General features: G+C 33.2%; 1 protein-coding gene across 6 annotated transcripts in view; it reads right to left on the bottom strand.

Annotated features, from left to right (window-relative positions):
• The window catches only part of LOC140050981 (uncharacterized), a 92,584-nt gene that overhangs the window by 13,420 nt on the left and 58,399 nt on the right, over positions 1–20,765 (bottom strand). Inside the window, exons 1-7 of one of the 6 annotated variants that reach the window (XM_072096026.1) lie at positions 14,061–14,128; positions 13,291–13,450; positions 12,551–12,664; positions 12,005–12,100; positions 11,342–11,455; positions 10,836–10,949; positions 6,888–7,222 (exon numbers count right to left, since the gene is read on the bottom strand). In XM_072096026.1, coding sequence (XP_071952127.1) covers positions 7,029–7,222; positions 10,836–10,949; positions 11,342–11,455; positions 12,005–12,100; positions 12,551–12,664; positions 13,291–13,324 — 666 coding nt within the window. In that variant the 5' untranslated portion in view covers positions 13,325–13,450; positions 14,061–14,128 and the 3' untranslated portion in view covers positions 6,888–7,028. Of the gene's footprint in view, positions 1–6,887; positions 7,223–10,835; positions 10,950–11,341; positions 11,456–12,004; positions 12,101–12,550; positions 12,665–13,290; positions 13,584–14,060; positions 14,129–20,765 lie in introns of those variants that run through there. The other 5 variants (XM_072096027.1, XM_072096025.1, XM_072096028.1 and 2 more) reach the window with 5 other exon arrangements.

Raw genomic sequence — 20,765 nt, 5'->3', positions numbered from 1 at the left:
TTTCATGTTTTGTAGTATAATAAGTCCAATTTCCGGGACCTCCAACTCTATTTTTCTAAATTTTCTTTGAACTTTTATTTTTTAAATTGAAAAATATGGATTGAAACAGTCATCGCGCATCGTTTTTTTGCACGCAGTATTTTATTTATGCATTATAAAAAATGGAAAAAATGGCTACCCTAAATCTGATTAAAATGACCTCAAATGACGCTAGAACGCGTTGCTTCCGGGGCTTCATTAGGTTTTTGACAATCCGGAGTATAATATATGCCATGTTCATAGTGTTCCCTGCCAATTGAGCATTTCCATGCGAAATGTATAGGACCTTAACATTTCATTCTCACATTCACAGTATCATAAAGTCTATACATTTCTATAATTACATAAAATTTCTACTTCTCTGAACAAAAATAATTATCATAATTTCTATAATATATAATAAAAATAATGACGTGATTTCAACAAAAGCACTTCGCGTATGTACTGTAATGCGAGTTACAGACGAATAACGCATTTAAAATGTATTCATGACATCTACATATAGGTGACATTTTCTAGCAATAACTTTTCAACCATAACTAGTATGAGAATTTCAATACGTGTCCCATGATATTCTTTGTTCTATCGAAGTTAAATAAATGATTATTTTGGTTTTTTTCTTGTATAGTTCATACAAGAAAATGTGCTACGCCCAAAACGTGTTTTAAGGCAGAGTTAAAATTTAGATTTTTTCTACAGTATTCATTTCCTCTGCCTATGTAGCTCTTTGATTTTTAAAGTTTTCAATAAATTAACTTACTTCCGAGTATTTTAGGGCAAACTGTTGTATTAGACTAAATAGAAATGTATATGTTCCAAACAATTTGACACCAAAAGTAATGCTCTACGACAAATATTTCTTGAGATACGGTAAAGAGATATGAATAGGTCAATAAGAGGTCAATAACCTCACTTCCGGTAATTTTGGGATAAAATATTTCATTACAGCAAATAAAAATATGCATGGTCTGAACAATTTGGGCCTAATCTTAATTCTCTATGACAAGCCATTACCGAGATATGATAAGACCAGGTCAAAGGTCAAACTGCCAGAAACTGTAGTAGCGGCCATTTTTTGACAAAATTTTCTGTTAGAGCAAATAGGAATGTATATATTGTGAACTATTTGACACCAAAATCGATACTCTACGACCAGCGGTTACAAAGTTATGGATCAATTTAAAATGGCAGCCATTTTGGACGCCATCTTGGATTTCTCGGAGAGCACAAGGAGGATTTTTCGGGACTTTTAGTATGATGTTCCAATCATAGTTCTCGACCTTTCCTGAAAAAATTAGCTTGTTACCAGAAATTTCCGGGTCAAACCCTAATGCTCTTGGACTAGTAGTCGAAGTTTGCAAGTCGACTTAATGAAGTCAAGCTTTTAGTCGAGTTGCACACGTCTGGGTAACAAAGGCTATACATTGGCCAATGACAAGAGAGTATTGAGGAGCAGACGAAATTTTGCGCATTGATATCACTTTCCATTTCTTACAACACTTTTTACGCATCAGGACTATATACATGAAAAATAATTTTAATCGTTAATTAATAGAACAATATCAGTATTAATTTAACAGTGAAGTATATTTGATTAACAACAAATAAAATCTTAAAAATATATTTAGGAACCATGGCGGTACGGTAACTTTTATATTTTCTAGGCCCCCAACAAACTATGATCGCCACGAACCACGCACTTCATAGCGTGACAAGAAAGCGCTAGGCCCCCTAAACATTCCATCGCGTGGTGAATTGCCGCATCTCCCATTGTCGCTATGGCGTGACGTAGCTCAAGTCGGACTTGCGCGAAGAAAATAATGTAATTTGTATACAGTTGTAAATAAAGATGATTTTCATTATTATAATTTATACCAATGTATATTTAATTAAGCTAATATAAATATAGATATTTCATTCTTCAATATCTGGCCAATATAACAACTCAATGACTGTTACGTTTTTTATAAACATCGTTTAAAAACCATTTAGTCGACCATTTAGTCTGCCCCCTCCAGGACTAAAAAAATCGATCAAAATCCGTCTCGATTTAGTCGAGGTTGGCCTGATTTACTCGGTGATTTAGTTGAAGTTCGGTTTATGAATTAAAATGACGTCATTTTTTTAGTTTTAGCTCGAACTACGACTAAAGTCTGGTTTAAGAATACGGGCGTTAGAATTATGCGCATTCAACCTTTTTTAAATAATTATATTCAGAAAAAAAACAATATAAATCGCTATTAACATGCCAACAAATTAACTTTCATCAAAAAACAAATTATCGATGCACTCAATACAAAGGATAGCAAAACGTTTTGGATGAAGTTGAAGACAAAACAGAAATTATCTTGTGAACTTTCTATTAATCAATGTTATATTCATTTAGAACCTATTTAAAAACGATGAGTCTATTGTTAGTGTTGAGTTGCCAAAAATCACAGAATGCCAACAGAATGAGGACAATGATAATTTAAACCACGACATAACGTTGGATGAAATAAATAGAGCATTTAATTTTCAATATAGTGGAAAAGCTCCCAGCATTGATGGAATGAATTTGAATTCTTGCTAAACGCCCCAACATTATTTTTTATATTTTAAAAATTCTTTTTAACGCTATATTTTTAGTTGCACAATTTCCCAAACAATGGGCAACAAGCTTAATTGTCCCAATTTTAAAAAATGGAGATAAAAACAAACCTAAAAATTATAGAGGTATTTCTTTAATTCCAATCATAGGAAAAATATTTTTACATATTCTAAATTCTAGGTTAACACAATTTACAAATAGCCAAAAGTTAATTCATGAGGAACAAGCTGCAGGCTTTCGTAAGGGATATAGAACGACAGATAATAATATTCATTTTAGATACCGTCATCTCTAAATACTTAAATAAAAAGCGGGGTAGGATTTTTGTTTGTATTGTTGATCTTAAACGTGCCTTTGACTCTATAAATCATACACTTTTACTACATAAGCTGAAAGACATCGGTGTATCAGGCAGAATGTTAAACATAATAAATTCCTTATACCAAAACTTATCTGCTCATGTTAAAATTGGCAACAAACTTAGTCCATCTTTTAATTGTTCGATTGGAGTACAACAAGGTTCTCCGTTGTCGTCCTTACTCTTTAATATTTACATTAATGATTTGAGTGGTATACTTAATCAGGTAAACGATTTAATTCAAATTGGAGATTGTCATATGAATCATCTTCTTAATGCAGATGACTTAGTGCAATTGTTAGTGATACGGTGAAAGGTCTCCAAAAATTAATAAATAAACTTGAACTTTATTGTGATACTTGGAAACTTACTGTAAACACTACAAAATCCAAAATTATGGTTTTTAAAAATGGCCGCAATTTAAGGAACATTGAAAAATGGAAGTATAAAAATATTCAATTAAAAATTGTTAATTCGTATAATTATCTTGGTGTTATTTTCTGTTCAAATGGTGCATGGAACAACTCAATGCAACATAATCAACAAAAAGCAAATCAAAGTTTATTCTGCTTAAAATCATTTATTTATCGTAACTTATCTTTTCTTCCAATTAATACATGGAACCATATTTTTGATGTGAAAATACTTCCTATTTTAACGTATGGAAGCGAAATCTGGGGAATGTCAGATAGCACAAACAGTATTGAAAAAACACATACTAAATTTTGTAGATATTTATTGAAAGTTGGGAAAAATGCACCAAATGCCACTATTACTTCTGAGTTAGGTAGATTACCACTTTCTTTGGATTGTTTAGTTACAGTTATACGATTTTGGTTACATATTATTACTTTAGATCATGACAGATTCATTTTTAAGTGTTATGAGTTTCAACTTAGAAAAGTTAACCGTAATGAGAATTGTTGGGCACAACAGGTCAAACACTTACTTTTTTCTACTGGTTTTGGTTATATATGGTTACAACAATATGTTAATAGTAAAGGTTTATTTTTTAGAGAATTTAAGTTGCGCTTATGTGATATTGAAAAACAAAAATGAATTCAAAAATTTAGATTACACAATAAGGTTAAGGCTCTTTTCTCTTTATAAAAAAGAAATATGTTTAAGTTATCACTTGACCAACATCATTAATTTTAAACAAAGAAGATTATTAACTAAGTTACGTTTAGGGATATTAGAGCTAGAAATTGAAAAGGGCAGATGGGAGGGTGTAGAAAGGTATAAGAGAACGTGTACATTATTTAAAAAGAACATTATTGAGGATGAATATCATTTTATTTTGCAATGCACATTTTATAACGATTTAAGAAAAAGTTTTATTCCAAGATTTATTCGTGTTTTTCCTTCTATTAATAAGCTATGTTTATTACTTTCCAACTTTTACTTATAATTTAGGAAAATACGTCTACTTTGCTTTTCAAAGAAGAAATCATTATCTTAAGTTATAGTTATTTATTATTTGTTTGTATTAGGGCCAAAGGCCAATATACATTGAACTAATAAATTCCCTGAAAAGGGAAAGAAAGTATTGATCATATGCGCTAAGTATGGCTTACAGTAAGTTACATTATTTTTTTATAATTAGCAAATTGTGCTAGGTCTATATTATTAATTACAGATTAGATGAAACAGATTGGTATTATCACAGAATTGAAGCGTGGTCTCACTAGCGAGGCAATGAAAGTACGCGAGGGATGAGTTGACCAATTACGAAAAGCGACAGTTCAAATAATCCCTCACTTACTTTGAGCTTGTCCTCGTGTTGTGTCTTATTGGAAACCAATCTTTATTGATTGACTAGTAACTTAAGTTTTTTCAAATTATTTTTCAAAAACACAAAGCGCAACCAGCTGTGGCAACAAAACAAATGGTTCTCAACATGAAACAAAAAACAAATTAAGCAACAAATTATACAAATCAAGAGTAGTTAAATGGCAGACTATACTCCTAAGTTTTTCCATTTAAATTATATGCATGCAGATTATCATTTTCAAAAGCAATATATTTTTCTATTTCTACATTTCTGTTAACAATGCCTTTAAATTTGTTAAAACTAGAGGGTGAGCTCGCTTCGCTCGCTCCCCCTCTAAGAAGTGTAGACGATGGTTCAAGGAATGATAAAAATGTTCTCCTTGTACGTTTTCTGTCGGTTACCATTATTGAAAATGCTTGACATTCGTAAAACTATTTCACAGTGTTTTAGATGATAACAACATTTTAAAGTATAGTGTTTATTGTTTAGTAGGGCCCTTTGGGGAGGCGGAGTTCATTTGAGGGAGGTGCTTATTCGAGGGATATATGTTAATTTTTTTAGTTTTAATAATATGGTAACATTTATAATCAAATGAAATCCTGTAATAGATATGAAAAGTGGTAAAAAAGAATAACAAATGCTTGGTAAATTGTAGATAACAGTGCGATGAATTCTACTACAAATAGTATAATTGTGTTATTATAAATGTGTATGGACGTTTATTAGATAGTTGGGTTGTGGGGGGGGGGGGGGGGATTATTATTCAAATGGATGTTTTATTGAAGAGGCGTTTATTCAAATAAATCACATCCTAATAATTATTAATACATTATTTAATTTAAACATCTTTTGAAACTGCCGTGACAGAGTGGGCCCAAGAAAGAAGACATTACGGCTTGCAACATGGGCAGACATCTCGGTCCTAACGGGACACAGATAGCCTACAGTTATTCCTGCCAGCTTACTTAATGAAACTCAGCTATCGGGATTTCACTCGATTTTAAACAAAATGTCTTATCATCAAATCTCCCTATGTAATTTTATAATACTATTTCCCATAATATATTCCGATTCCTTATGGCATATATTTAATTTGATCTTTATTAATTTGCAGTATAATTTTTATTTTTTAACTATTGTACCTACACACACGCGCGGTCCGTTCCTAAAATAAAAAAACAAACTGAAATGGCTATGCAACTTAAGCTCCAGTCTTACTATCGGTTTTTTTCTTCCTTCTTCCAAAGGGAGTCCCTAGGGACACTGTATTGATTGATGGAAAGTGCCTGTTTCCAGTTACCTTTAGGGTCAAATCTATTATTTTAACTGCTCCCTTGTTTATAAAAGAGAGAAAATAGTTGAAACCAGGTTGTTGCAAGGTGAACCCGGAAATTACTTTGACCCGCGAAGAATTGAAATTGAGTTGAAAATCTACTGTTGAAATCATAAATTTTGTTAAAAAACTTTATAATATCTTCCTAAGATAGAAATATGGAACAATGTGAAAACTAAGGTTATCAAATCTACGTTTCGCGGTACATCTGAGATAGATCAGGTAGGATCCAAGGCGGAGATTTGTACCGAAGTTTTTGCATTGGGCTCGCCTATGTCAGAATGAACCATAATTTATATATAGATATTGAGCTATCAAAATGAGTGTATTTAATGCATGTAAACTATGAAATTTTCCGATACCAAAACATATATTAACACTGAATAATATAGGTCATTTTGGTTTGATAAAGTAAATCACGTCCATAGATAACAAGGCCAACAGCCATAAGTCGCGTGCTAAAACGCATAGTGATACCGGACCGACCGACAGACCGACAGACGCGACTCTATAGTTCACTATGTCGGTCGGTTGGTCTGTCGGTCTGTCTGTCGGTCCGGTATCACTATGCATTTTAGCACGCGACTTATGGCTGTTGGCCTTGTTTTGCTTTAAATTACATTTTTCAGGTAAATAATATTTTCTAGGCGAATGAATAACTATTATGTGACATTAAAATATTCAAACAAACACATTATTCGTTTTTAGGGGGATACAATACATCTTTAAACGTTAACATACTTTATTCGATATTTATTGTGAATATAATATACTGTATTAACAACCACAGTAATAAGAGCAATTATTTAAATCATTATTAAACCTAAATCACTACCAACAATAATGTAAACTGGAACAGTTACGTTTAATGAATTAGTGTAGGTATAGTAGTATTACTCCATTTGAAATATTTAATGAATACTATTATTGAATTTTACTCGTAGTCTCTACACCTAGGTACGTTTGATGGATAGTCACACCTTACAGGTGTCACTTCACCATTGAATACAAGTCCAGGCTGACATGTTTTAGGGTATGTTGTACCTTGGTAACATTGGTAAAAAAGATTACAGTATGTTGGATGGTAGTGGTATCCATTAATCTTGTTGGAACAGAATTGATCTAGGCCTAAAGGTAAAAAAGAATTGGAAGATAGTAGTATATCATTTGATATGTTTAAGAAAGAAAAAAAGATTATTAATGTAAGACAAGTGTGGGTAATTGAAAGATTAATTAATAAGTTAAATGGGGATGAAAAAATCGTAGACCAAATTCTGCCGGTTTCTATGTTGCTCTTAAAAACAGGACCATAATGTAAAACAGTTTTTAAATATCTATACCTGGTATGCTGTAATCACGTATATGGTTTTTAAATAAATAAAATAGAGTCTAACTGATATTATACTTCCAATATAGTCTGTGTTCCAGACGGAGTTTTGTCTTAATATTAGTAACAAGGCCATATAGATGGCTGCAGTCGCGTGCTCATTAGTGTTCACCGACCGACCGACCAACCTACCAACTGACCGAAATTACTGAACATGTTTAAAAATGTTGAAATGTTTAAAAACATCTATATTTTTTAAATTTACACGTGCGTAGCCTGTCACTTTTGACGTGTTCGTATAACGTAATTTCGAGTTGAAAAGTAAGTCAAGAAAACAGAAATCGGGCAAAAAGAGTGCGCAATAACATTTAACGCACAGTGCGCGCGCAAAAATATGCGCACTCATGGCAATTTTGTAAACACTTAAAATTGCCTGAAACATACACTTATTTCATCGAAAATTAATTTTGAAAATTTCAAGCGCGCGTACGCATGCGTTACATTGGCTACGCACGTAATTGTAATGCCATATGATGATTTATGCCCTGAAATTTATGAGTACCTAATTTTATTTAATTGTGATTTATGGTTGTGAAGATGATTACAAACGTGATTTCGTTAAATCGTGCGTAGACCACGTAATTTTTTTATTGCGCACCGTGAAAACATAACCACATCGATTCCTGGCCATAAGGAATATACTGTGAAAAAATTGACTTAGCTAGATTAAACTGATATCAGAAAGCGATAAAACGCATGGTGATACCGGACCGACAGACAGACCGACAGACCGACCGACAGACCGACAGACCGACTGACCGAATTGAAAAAAAAAATTGGTTTTTAGTGAAGGTAAAAATTAACGTTGAACTTACCAACGTTTCGTGCGTTAGCATCGCACTTTTTCAAGGTAGTGGTGTCAGCTTGATTTTCCGACACTGATCATGGGCATAGTTACGTGATGTTGATGTGACATGCGCCATCTCTGAGTTACTACTTGAATACCTCTGGGTGAATCCCTATATGGGGATTCGCTTTTTACTCGCATTCTGTCAACGACCGCTCGAGCTGTGTCATCGGTGATAATTTCAACTATTTTCTCTTTTAGTTCTTCCTCTTTCTTAGCTAATTTTTCGATGCTGTTTGTAGTGATTCGTATTCTTTCTCTAATCAAACTACGTTCCGCTTTTTTGATAATGTCGTGTCCCCGTGTGGTGTTAATCTGGCATTTTAATTTTAGACTTGGTTGTTTCGGATTTCGAACTTTGACGTAGGTGGCGTATTATTTATTTTGATTGTACACAGAATTGTCAGCAAGGTATAACGCTTATTATAATAGTAGATACTGTAATTTTATTATTATTATTTCTGACAGTGATACGTGGGAGTACTACGTACGTTATTATAACCTTTACGTTGTGTTAATGTTCTAGACTTGGATATTAACATTATTTTTTAGGCTATTTAGTTAAGTGTTTCGATCGGCTAATTGGCCATAAGCCTGACTAGCCCTCGTGTAGTAGTACTGTACTTGTAGTAGTTTGACTGTATGTATCTGCTATGCTGTTTTGCGTGGTTGTTTGCACACGCAGCTGTGCTGCCTTGTGCGTGTTTTCATTGAGTTTATTTGTGTTCAGACTTTACCGAAGAATAAAGAACTGTTAAAGCAACTACCACGAGTTTGTGTATCATTGTCCGGATTAGTGGTGTTATGTCTAAGCGTTTGCAGTGTAGAGGGAATATCCGGTGATTTCTTTGGCGCGTAGCCTTCCTCGCAATTTTCTCTTTTAGGCGCACTAATTTTACACCATCCTGACCATAATCATTTCGGATAAAATTGAAAACATTCATCTCCTTTCCAAAATATTTTTGAAATAAAATTTTCGTTTTTAGTGAAGGTAAAAATTAACGTTGAACTCACCAACGTTTCGTGCGTTAGCATCGCACTTTTTCAAGGTAGTGGTGTCAGCTTCTTTTGCCGACACTGATCATGGCATGTATATTATTATACAATGTATAAATAAAATTGAAAGTTGTACTATATCTTATCTTTACGTATTGTATAGCAGGGCATCATTTATAAGGAGCGCCTGCGCGACCGCGCTCCTCCGCGCTCCTCAACAGGCTTCGACGAGAGCAATTTATCGCGCTCCTTAATTTTCAAAATAGAGCCTAGCTTTTGACAGTGTTGATTTTTCTGTCAAGAGGCCTAAAAACACGTGGATTTTTAAAAGTTAAAACCAATCTAGGCCTAGGCTAATATATAAGCTAAGTTATAAAGCTACAAGCCTAATGGCAGTCCCTCGTTTTTAAGGATCGCGAGCGCGATCGCAATCAACAACCTTCGAAAAGGAGAGCAATTCATCGCGCTCCAGTGCGAGGTACCAACAAAGGGGATTCCCCTGCCTGCGCGCATTCAAGGGCGAGTTTACTTCATCGCCTCATAGTGCAACCAGTACGGTGTCATAGAAACAGCTCCTTTACAGGAAGATCATGTCCCAACCAATAATTTTTCCCTTTATGTTTTTATGGAACGAGTTAATAAAATATATTTAATTTTAAAAGGAAACATTAATATAGGAGGCCTAAATATAATGTTTATTATTTAAAAAAGCTTAGCTGCTGGTTGCTTTAATTATGTCATTTTGAAGATGGATTATTTCTTCGAAAGTTCTAACCAATTTTGGTCACTCAAATCCTCCTCAAAACACGTGCTGACGTGTGACGTCAGCATCTTCTAGAAGCTCTCTCTCAGCCCTCCCCTATTGTGCGTGCGCCCATGTGTGACACATGTAAACACGATCAAATATCTTTCTTAATTATTTTAAAATGACACTTTGTAACTTATTATCAATATTTTAATGGCTGTTGCATGTTAGAATTGTATAATTTATGAATTGCAGGTAAATACTTTTCAGGTTTTCTGTCTGATTTCTAGGCCAACAAGCTAGGCTAGAAAAGCTAGGCTAAAGTAAAGGCATATAGATAGTTGGCCAGGACAGGATTCTCCAGGCTCCTGAAACCCAATCTACCCAGGCCATAAAAAAAAAATTGGCTTGAGTTTTTTTACTGTAGAATAATACGATCCCCACGGAAAATATTGTGTGAAGGTGGGTGTGGGGGATTTTAGGGGAGAGGTACAGTATACATTTGTTGTGCCCGGCGGGGGGAGGGGGGGGGGGGGGGGGTTATCCCCACCCCTGTCGGGCAAAAAAAATGTGTACAAAAAATTAATAATTGTAATTTTTTTACATATTTACATAAACATTTGAGGAGAGCGATTTAAAATTTTTTCAAGGAGAGCGAATTGCTCTCCTCGGTGATTTGAGGAGAGCGATTTGTTGCTCTCCTGGGTTTTGCATACGTGATGCCCTGGTATAGTTTATACAGATTGCCTACTTTTGTTTTACTTACGTATGTTGTCACAGTTGATTCCTGTATAGCCCTGGAAACAAGAACAAACATAACCACCAACCAAATCAAAACATTGCCCATTTACACATGGATTTCCAAAGCAATCATCAATATCTAAAACAAAGTAGCCATGTAAATATTTATAACGAAGTTTGTGAAACTGTGTGTGTTCGCACAGATTCTTGATTTTCACAAATTGTGATCAAGATTAGATCTTCGAAATTAGACTTAGAAAACTGGTTGTAGAAAAGGTGGTGACTAAAACGTGTTTAGTAAGAAACTAGAAAAACAAGACAGTTAGTTACAGATAATGGTAGTGACGTAGTGGAGGGTGGTGGTGGAACAAAATTCGGTAGAGGAAGTCGGTTACTGTACTCTATTGACAGACGTTTCAATGAAAAATACAAGAAGAAATTAAATCTAGAAAAACGGCGAATCTCATTTTTCTCTGTTAAAATCATAACTTATTTCTACTCCTTATATGGTTACGATATTCTAATACTCACTTGTTTCACAATTCCTCCCTGAATACCCCATTTGGCATGAACAATTATAATCACTAATCAAGTCTGTACATTGACCACCATTCAAACATGGGTTTGGAGAACAATCATTGACATCTATAAAGCAAAATTATAAATTATTATTATAACGTCATAAAACCATTGCTATTTTATCGATGAATAAAACTACGTCGATGTATACGACTGGATTGATCCTATATTACTTTTGTATTGACTTACTTGTATCACAGTTTTGACCAATAAACCCAGCAATGCATGTGCACAAATAACCACCGACAAAGTCTGTACATTGCCCTCCATGTTGACATGGGGTTGAAGAACAATCATCAGCATCTTAACGGCGAAGCAAAAATTTAAATTTCACTCGCTCCGTGGTGCTGGTGGCAGAACAAGTATTCTTGGATGAAGACTTTAATCCGTAGGCCCAGTGTTTAAAAAACCTAGTAGGCCTACATCTTTCGAGACGAATAGTACACCAGTGTAGGTCTACTAGTACACACATATACACGGTCTTAAACTGGCTGCACTGACATTTGAAAAGTGTCACAGATAAGTTCAAAGCGCCACGAGCAATTAGCCACTCGTAGGAATCGGTGCTATAAAAGAAATCGTATAATAATTATTATTATTATTAATATTACTTACTTATTTCACAATTTATGCCTCCGTATCCTGGTGGACAGTCACATCGGTAAGTTCCACCATTTAAACAAGGTTGTGGTTGAGCACATTCGCCGATGTCTTAAAAGAAAATATAGATGAATAATCACTGATGTAATGTTACTTTAATTGCAGTAAATGGAATGCAATTGGTTTTCTTATAAATCATAAATTTTATAATCATCTTCCATCATATCATGTTGATTTAATAATAATAATAACTATTAAGAGATATTAGTTTGTAGTTCTCATTCATCAATTATAATGTGCTTGAGTCAGGTACCAGCTTGCACAATATTTTAAATTCTCTGTCTGCTGCAACGATCTGTCTTCAGTGGATCTGTTTAAAACTCGGCTTATTACTTGTTTCTGTTTTTTTTATCTTGCCATTACTATGCGGTCTACTTTCCAAGACTTTTTTCTTATTTATATTATTTTTTGAACATATAAACAATGTGTTATGCCTCACTGGACTATATCAGCGCGGACTAGATTATAATGGATTAAATCTCGTTAGAGGCGAAAATGTACCTGTTTCACAATCAGTACCGGTGTAGCCTGGAACGCAGCTACAAACATAGCTACCGCCGAAGTTAAAGCAAGTAGCTCCATTCAAACAAGGGTTGGTTGTACATTCATCAATATCTGCAAATAAATACAATTAACAATGCTAACAACTAGTATTTGAATAATTATCAAATATGATTAAAAAAATAACATTGGTTATAGGTTTGTATAAATATTTCACAAATATTAATGATAAAGTTATAGAATTTTTCTTTCTTTTCTATTTAGGCCTAAGTTTTTTTTTTATTATAATTGATTGTTAACAGGAGGCAATATGGAGCAATGTAATATAGGTGGCAGCAGATTCCATCAAAAAGAGAATGAGAAAAAAGTTGTGATTTGGGTCTACGCTGAATACAAATTTAGTCTTAATAGGTCTATTTGCTAATACTACCCAAAATAATATAATATTAATATTGAATGTCTGTTACCTATTTCCCACTGTAAATGATTCAACCAATCTCTAGCTAACACAATTTTTTTTTAATGTACCAGGCATTTAAAAGGACGATTATCAATCAATGAGGGAATTGTATATTCCTAAAACTCATACATGTTATTAATCAATATAAAGTACATTAAGAGTCGTACTCGAGAAATGAATTTATGTATTCGTAATGCAACCAGAAATTTAACAGAATGAAACATCGTGTTGGATCGAAAGAAATATACTGAGGATGGTGATAAGTTCTTGAGTCAAGTACCTGCTTTCTCAATTTGATATTCTGCCTGCTGCATAATCTGCCTTCAGTGGATCTGTTTAAAACTTGGCTTATTACTTGTTTCTGTTCATCCTATTCATCCTGGAGCCATCGTACAGTCGTTGCCGTCACAAGTGCATGGCTAAATCTACCTCATGTGTTGCTAACATACAAAAAAAGAGCTGATAGACACCAACACTCCAATTGTTAGACCTGTATTAGGCTATACATTTGCCAAATTTATATTTTTTATCATTTAAAAATTGTGTTTACTAGAAATGATCACGCTCTGCCAGATTTGTATATTGGCCCGAAAGAGTAGCTGGAAACATGATGTAAGATGCTCTGCCTGGAATCATTCAACCATATCGAACTAACGATTACGATTACGATCGACGTTTATAAATATAGTAATCCACCGACCTAACACTCAAAGACGATGGTGAGTAAATTATAACAGTTCATGAAATTAGGCATTCATAAACGGCGGCAAAAATAATCAGACAGACTCTATACCTAGCTAGTATTGCAGCTAGTCTAGGCTGAGCTTAGGAGGCTAGGCATAGACACCCTAGTAGGCATATCAACTGGCTGCAGAATCACCACCACACACCGACACCACAGAGTGTGTTTTGGTTAAGTGAATCCATTGTGTAATCACATACGTTATACTTCTAGCTACCCCGTGGGTTAATAGTCAATTCTCTCTAGGCTAAACGTTCTGAAAAATGTAATCATAATAGAGGTCAAACTGGAAATTAAAGGGACGGTACCTATCTCTTGTCAACAACAGTGAAAACTAATGAGGTAGATGTTACCATGCACTTGTGACGTCACAGCAATTTACGGCGACGGCTGTACGGCGAGCACGTGCGGTGATATCGTAAATCTCGCGATTGCTCTGAAATCATATGTATATCCCCTAAGACGTTTTTAAAATATGGTTCTCGGTGAAGTTGTCCTTTAGGTTAGGTAAGACAGAAAATTTATTTCATTGTTCACGCTTTTTGTACTTTGATTGATGTGTTATATTTTCTTATGTATTTTTTAATAAGTGATGGGCACAGAATACTTATCGTCAATCCGGTTCAGGATTTATTTTCGAAATAAATCAGTACAGCATCGTTCGGCATTTGCAAAAATATTGGTCTAAAAAACACACATTTTTGTACAAATTTGCCGTTCCAATATTGACTTATGGATAAAGGGGGATTAAAAGGTGCCCCCAGCTCAAACGGCGCTAGTATCGGACTTGCGGTTTGGGAGAAGATAGAGGAACAAATGTTGGCTTAGTGCTATCATCATCATCATCATTCGTGGTACTATACGTACCATTTATTTATATCAACAGAATAAATATATACAGTATTTCTTTCACAAGAATATTTCCATAAGTTTAATCTAAAGCATAAATTAAATTATGTGAATACGAAGAACAGTAGTGGTAAACTGGCAAAGTCACAAGCCTTCATGATCTTCCTATACTGTACAGAATCTTATTTGATATTTGAGTATAGTCGCACATGATTGAATTGAATTAACACAGAGGGCCCAATTATGATCAGTGGCTGTGATATACTAGTACACCCGGTTAACCCCTTACTCGTCTGGTACTAGGTACTTTAAAGTATGTGTACACTGGACCTACGGTTTATAGTCCTCCAAGAAGACTCGTTCTACCACCAGAACCATGGAGCGAGTGAGCCTCGAACACTTGCTGATGTTATGGCTACGTAATTACGGTTCCACTGTCTTAACCGCTCGGCCACTCATTCACTAAACATTGTTAATGTTTTCATTATTAGACACAAATGAGTGCGCATAACCCCTGTTTGTTTTGTGCTGTTTTTTAGTGGCGTGCAAATCGCGAATCTAACGCTTAGAATTTCGGCGGTCGGTTGGTCGGTAAACACTAACTTGAGCACGCGATTGCAGCCATGTATAGGCATTGTTTCAGATATCAACGAGTGTGCCTCATCTCCATGTGTGATACCATAAATCACCTCCTATTGATATTGTAATTGGCACTATTGCAAATAAGCTGAACACAAAACATCGTAATAACGACATAACTATTCTTAGTCTTGAAAAGTATGTTATCATAATAGAAAATAAATACACAAAATTTACGTTGAGTTTGAGGGAATTTTCGGACATGAGCAACTCTGATAACTACAAAAAGAAAGAACAGGCTGTTCTTGAGGAGTAACATCTTGTTTGTAAGTTGTAGGTCACTTATCAAGAGAATCAAACTTATTAATTTGTACGATACTAGAGTAACGGCTCCTTTTATAACCATTCGTCTTTTAGTAGAGTGAATGGCGTTTTATTATGCCAGGTAGGGATTACAACAACAATATGTGGCAACAAAATAGACATTATAGTAAGAATTAACGTTTTTTGGGAACGGTATAAATCTGGGCACAAAATTGGTTTCCAGGTAAAAGATTACGATAAAATCACGGAAAAATCTCCATACCAATACATAGATATAATGAAGAGTAATGAAAAGTTATTTGCAAGTTTGGAAACTTTCACCAGATTCTGCTACTGTCCCTAGGTGTTATCTGTAAAACTATAGCAAGTTATACACGTTGCTGTCTGCTATAAATGCTGTACTTTTAACACACGGTACACTGTCTGTAGCACAGTACTTGTGTATGCATTACTAAAATAGTACTTATTTTATTTCATTTATAATGTATGTATAAACATTTATTCAGTTTTTTTTACATTTTTTAACTTAAAAATTATTACAATACCTATCTACCTTTCTGTTATTGTTACTATTATATAATATTTTTTGAGGCAGGTTGTTTAAAATTTAAAACAATTACTTTGACTTATACTGTACTATGTTAGTTCAGGAGAGATGAAGTGTGTGTGGGCAGAATATGCCGTGTTGGAAGTTGGTGGTGTGAGGTGTATAGTGGTCACTTTAAGACCTAAATTAGATGTTTTCTGAAGAAAAGAAGTAAGTGGATACGCTTTCAAACAACTCCAAGAAGATTCACACAAAAATAACTACTTCCCAATAGAATAGTATAACAGTGTACATTACAGTACATTGAATAAACTCGAGCGGAATAATAACGCACATAAAAAAAACATTCATTTTCTGATCGAAAAGTGCCCTCTCTAGTTTTCTATTAATTTATTAATAATTATCATTAATTATTGAGTAATATAAACATATTTTTAACATTTAATGCTGGAAGCTGGTTCTACTCCTTAACAAAGTTTCATACCTCCAAATTTCACGTATTCAAAGCACTTCAATAAATATTACATTTAACATTACAAATTCGGGTTTTGGATAGAATTTTGCTTAAAAACATAATAAAAAACATCGATAAAAAAATACTTTTCGTATTTAAAAACATTTGAAACGTCTTTTATATGTTGCGTAAACAGCCAGAAGAGTTAGCAGAGCTTTCGGGCAACACTAGCTCATCGGTGCAAGTGAAGGAATTTGGATAAAGTCATGGCATAAGAACTGGCAAGTGCTGCCTGGGTAGACAGGAATATATATGTTAATATTATATACATTTTAGACAGACGAAAGGCTAATTTAGATTATTGTGATTTTTAGATTGTGAGTTATAGAGGTTCACTGTCTCTTTAAGTCAAGGAACTATAAACAAATAATATTTATAACCAAACAAGAAACTAAAATTAAATTTTAAAGACAATTAAAGTAAATCAACTATCGTAATGGATACCATAGAGCAATCTCTATTGATATTGCAATTTTACAAGTTTAAATCGTACTATTGCCAATGACTCAACAAGAATGACTCAACAAGAATGTACCAAGCAGTAAAAAACCTAAAACTTAACGAAAATAAAAGACTTGTGGTAGAAACAGAGTTCGGTATAACAACAAACGAAGACCCATCATCCTACTGTTGGTTCTTAGGAAAATGCTAGCAATATGCTTACTAAATAGGATAAACGACAGATTAGATGAACATGTCCCTGTAACACAGGCCGCGTATCGCAGAGGACGAAGCACTACCGAACATGTACATACATGCAAAATGTTAGCAGAAAAGGCAATTGCGTCATCTAACTACGAAATAATATTACCGTACTACTACTTGACATGACCAGTTTTTCATATACTTCCTTGGTAAGCTCTCGAGAAGTCAAAACATTTTATGTATTTTATGATGACTAGCTGTAAGCAAAATGTTTGCATGCTACTTGCTAAATTGTGTATTACGTGAACCAAGTATACACTTTTGAATGTAGAGGAAGGTTCAATAAGTTTAACACAAACAATGAAACCGAAAGACTTATTTGAATAAATGTAAATAATCATCAATATATTTTTTAGGTTCTTTGAAAAGTTTCCACAATAAGGAGTCGCTTTATGTGCATCATGTCAATAACCTATAACGTGAGCTACGGTATTCATTATTATTATTAACATCTAAATATCTATCTCCATATAACCTTTCATCATTCACCAAATGCCATTATTTTTACCATTACACTCATACACATTCATTACTTGTATATTATTGGTGCGTAAAAAGCACCAAAACATGGAATAGATATTTTGACAACTTTAGTAACTGTCAATTAGAGTACGCATTCAGTTGTAAGCTGTAGGCCTAATTAATAATTATGGTATTGTACAAGACAGTAGGTGATATTTTATAGGTGATATTGTATGTGAAGTTCTGAACAAATATTCAGCGCCACAAATATGTGGATATACTATTCGGTAACAGTGCTCATATGTACAGTAGGTCTACAATTGTCTCCATCTTACTGATACGAGACATTGAAAGCGATTATATTATGACCATAACATAATTTGTGTGTTATAAGGTAACATGTTATATATTCAAACTTTGAAACTTGGCTGAAGAATTCTATACCAGGATGTATTGGACCAATTGAACTAACATATTGTTTAGGTATGATATAATTGATCTAGGCCTACAGAAATGTTATGAACAATGGCATGCAAATGTAGATATTACCGAAATAAAAACACGAAAATAAATGTAAAATTCGCTGCACCAAACATTCTCTGAAAATTATTGTTATAAACTGCCATTCCCATTAAATTGAAATGCCAAACTGATATATTTATAAAGTTTAACAATAGGCCAACCATATGTCGGCTGTAGTTATAGTAGTCTCACCGTCCGATAGCAAATTTAACAATTTTTTAAAATGTAATGGCTGTTTCCAGTTAGTCATAGAAAAACATAAAGAAGCAACACCATTATTATTATCAACATCTTTTTATTTCAAAAAGTTTTAATCTTTGGTTGTACAAATTATTTTAGTTTAAATTATTCAAATTAACATACATTGAGGTATTAACAGATCGAACATTTTACAATACAACATTTTAAAATGTGATGGTTGTTTCCAGTTAGTCATAGAATAGCATTATAAGAAGCAACACCTTATTATAAACATCTCTTTATTTCGAAAAGTTTTAATCTTTGGTTGTACAAATTAATTTAGTTTAAATTATTCAAACTAACATTAAGGTATTAATAGATCGACTAATTTACAATACAACATACCTTAATGTATCTATACTTCTTTATTATTTTAGGGCTTTCGCCACAGAAAAACTATCCAGCTAATAATTACATAAACTATATATCATTATGAAATATGGATCATCTAGTATAAATAGCTTAAAAGCGTAGTATCGGACATTTTAATATCCATTGTTGAAATTGACTATGCCACTGGCAATTTAAACATATTTGAGACAATTAATTACACCTAGGTACGTTTGATGGATAGTCACACCTTACAGGTGTTACTTCACCATTGAAGAAAAGTCCAGGCTTACATGTTTTAGGGTATGTTGTACCTTGGTAACTGTAATATATTCATATTAGCAATTTAAGAGCCATTGTCTGTAAAAATCAAAGATTTGGTGGCAGATGTAAACAAATGGATTTCTCTCAAATTTTTACCATGAATAGACATTTCAATAAAAAGCATATCTACAACATTCATTTTAATTTTTAGCCTCCGTTGCCATGACAACGGTCAATTATCCAAATTGTGATGTTTTTGCCATTTTTCACAGAAATTCTATAGTGAAAAAGTACAAACTTGTATACTTATTTTAACCAAAAATACTTACAGTATACAGTTTTTGTTTATAGCATGGTAAACAACATGTATTGAGTTCCATTTAATGTAGAAAAAAAAATTAATTACAAAATGGAGTTTGGTTGATACCATTATTTTAAAAAGGGGTGTTTTTAAAAAATATTTTTTTTATAAAAGTATACCTCATAAACGTACCTATAACTTCCAAAGTGGTGTTTTTAAATCAATGAGGTTTTTTAATTTGATAGTCAATAGGTTTGTCAACAATAATCACGAAAAAAACACTGGGGTAAATTTCGTACATAGGTTTTGTGATGCCAGGAAAATACGAAAAATACAAAAAATATAACTAAATATCAACAAACAAAACACATGAAACACAATTTAAATATGGCTAATCCAATAATAAAATGTATTTGTGGCTTGTCATAATGCTACTAGAGTCATACGAATAGTTTAGATAAAATAGGAGAATGTGTTGCCAGGTTTATTTCAATTAATTGCCAGAAAAACAGTATTTTGCATTGAAATATTTAGTTGATGGAAAATAATGTTAAACTTGGAAATAATTTCGTCAATGGTTTTTATAAATTTTTAAATCTATTTTGTGTAAAGAGATACAGAAAGACCTCCCAAAAAATCTGACCTTGTAAATAGGTCATTTGAGGTCAAAAGGGGTCAGAATGCAAAACAGGACAGGTCCCCAGTTTACTACAACTATTCATGTTTGATCAACATTTACAACTAGTTCATAACAATTATCAACAATTTTCATATTTTACCTATAGTGTTACCTTAGCAACCATTTCTATGTGTAACTAAGGAAAGTAATTAAAAAAAAATGTAAAAAATGGCGTTTTTATAAATACAAAGAATTGATTGCATTTGTAATTTTTCTCAATTTTACTTCTACTGCATTCCATTAATGACAAACTTGACCTTGTAAATTCATTCATTTTGAGGTCAACATTTTACCATAGTAACTGTTTCTATGCGAAAATTTCAAAAAAATAAGGGGTTTTTCATAAATACAAAACATTTTTTCTACATAGTTTTACATTTCTACTTTTTGCCAAATTTACTTTAAATACTGAATCCTAATAATCTCAGAAAGAAAGTCTTGACGAATCTGAATAAAGGTAAAAAAAATGACCTTTAGTGTTATCTTAAACCTGTTTACGTAACAAATGATATTTAAAAAAAAAATTAAATATGGAGTTTCATGAAAAAAAAAAAATTTACATATTGAGGTCAAATGACATCAACATTTTACCTATAGTGTATTGTAGCAACTGTTTCTATACGTAACTAAGTACAATATTTTTAATATGGGGTTTCATGACTACAAACAATTGATCACATAGCTTTACTACCTTTTC

The sequence above is a fragment of the Antedon mediterranea genome, chromosome 6 (assembly GCF_964355755.1).
Source record: "Antedon mediterranea chromosome 6, ecAntMedi1.1, whole genome shotgun sequence".
Taxonomy (NCBI): Eukaryota; Metazoa; Echinodermata; class Crinoidea; order Comatulida; family Antedonidae; genus Antedon; species Antedon mediterranea.
This window is presented reverse-complemented; position numbering and strand designations above follow the sequence as displayed.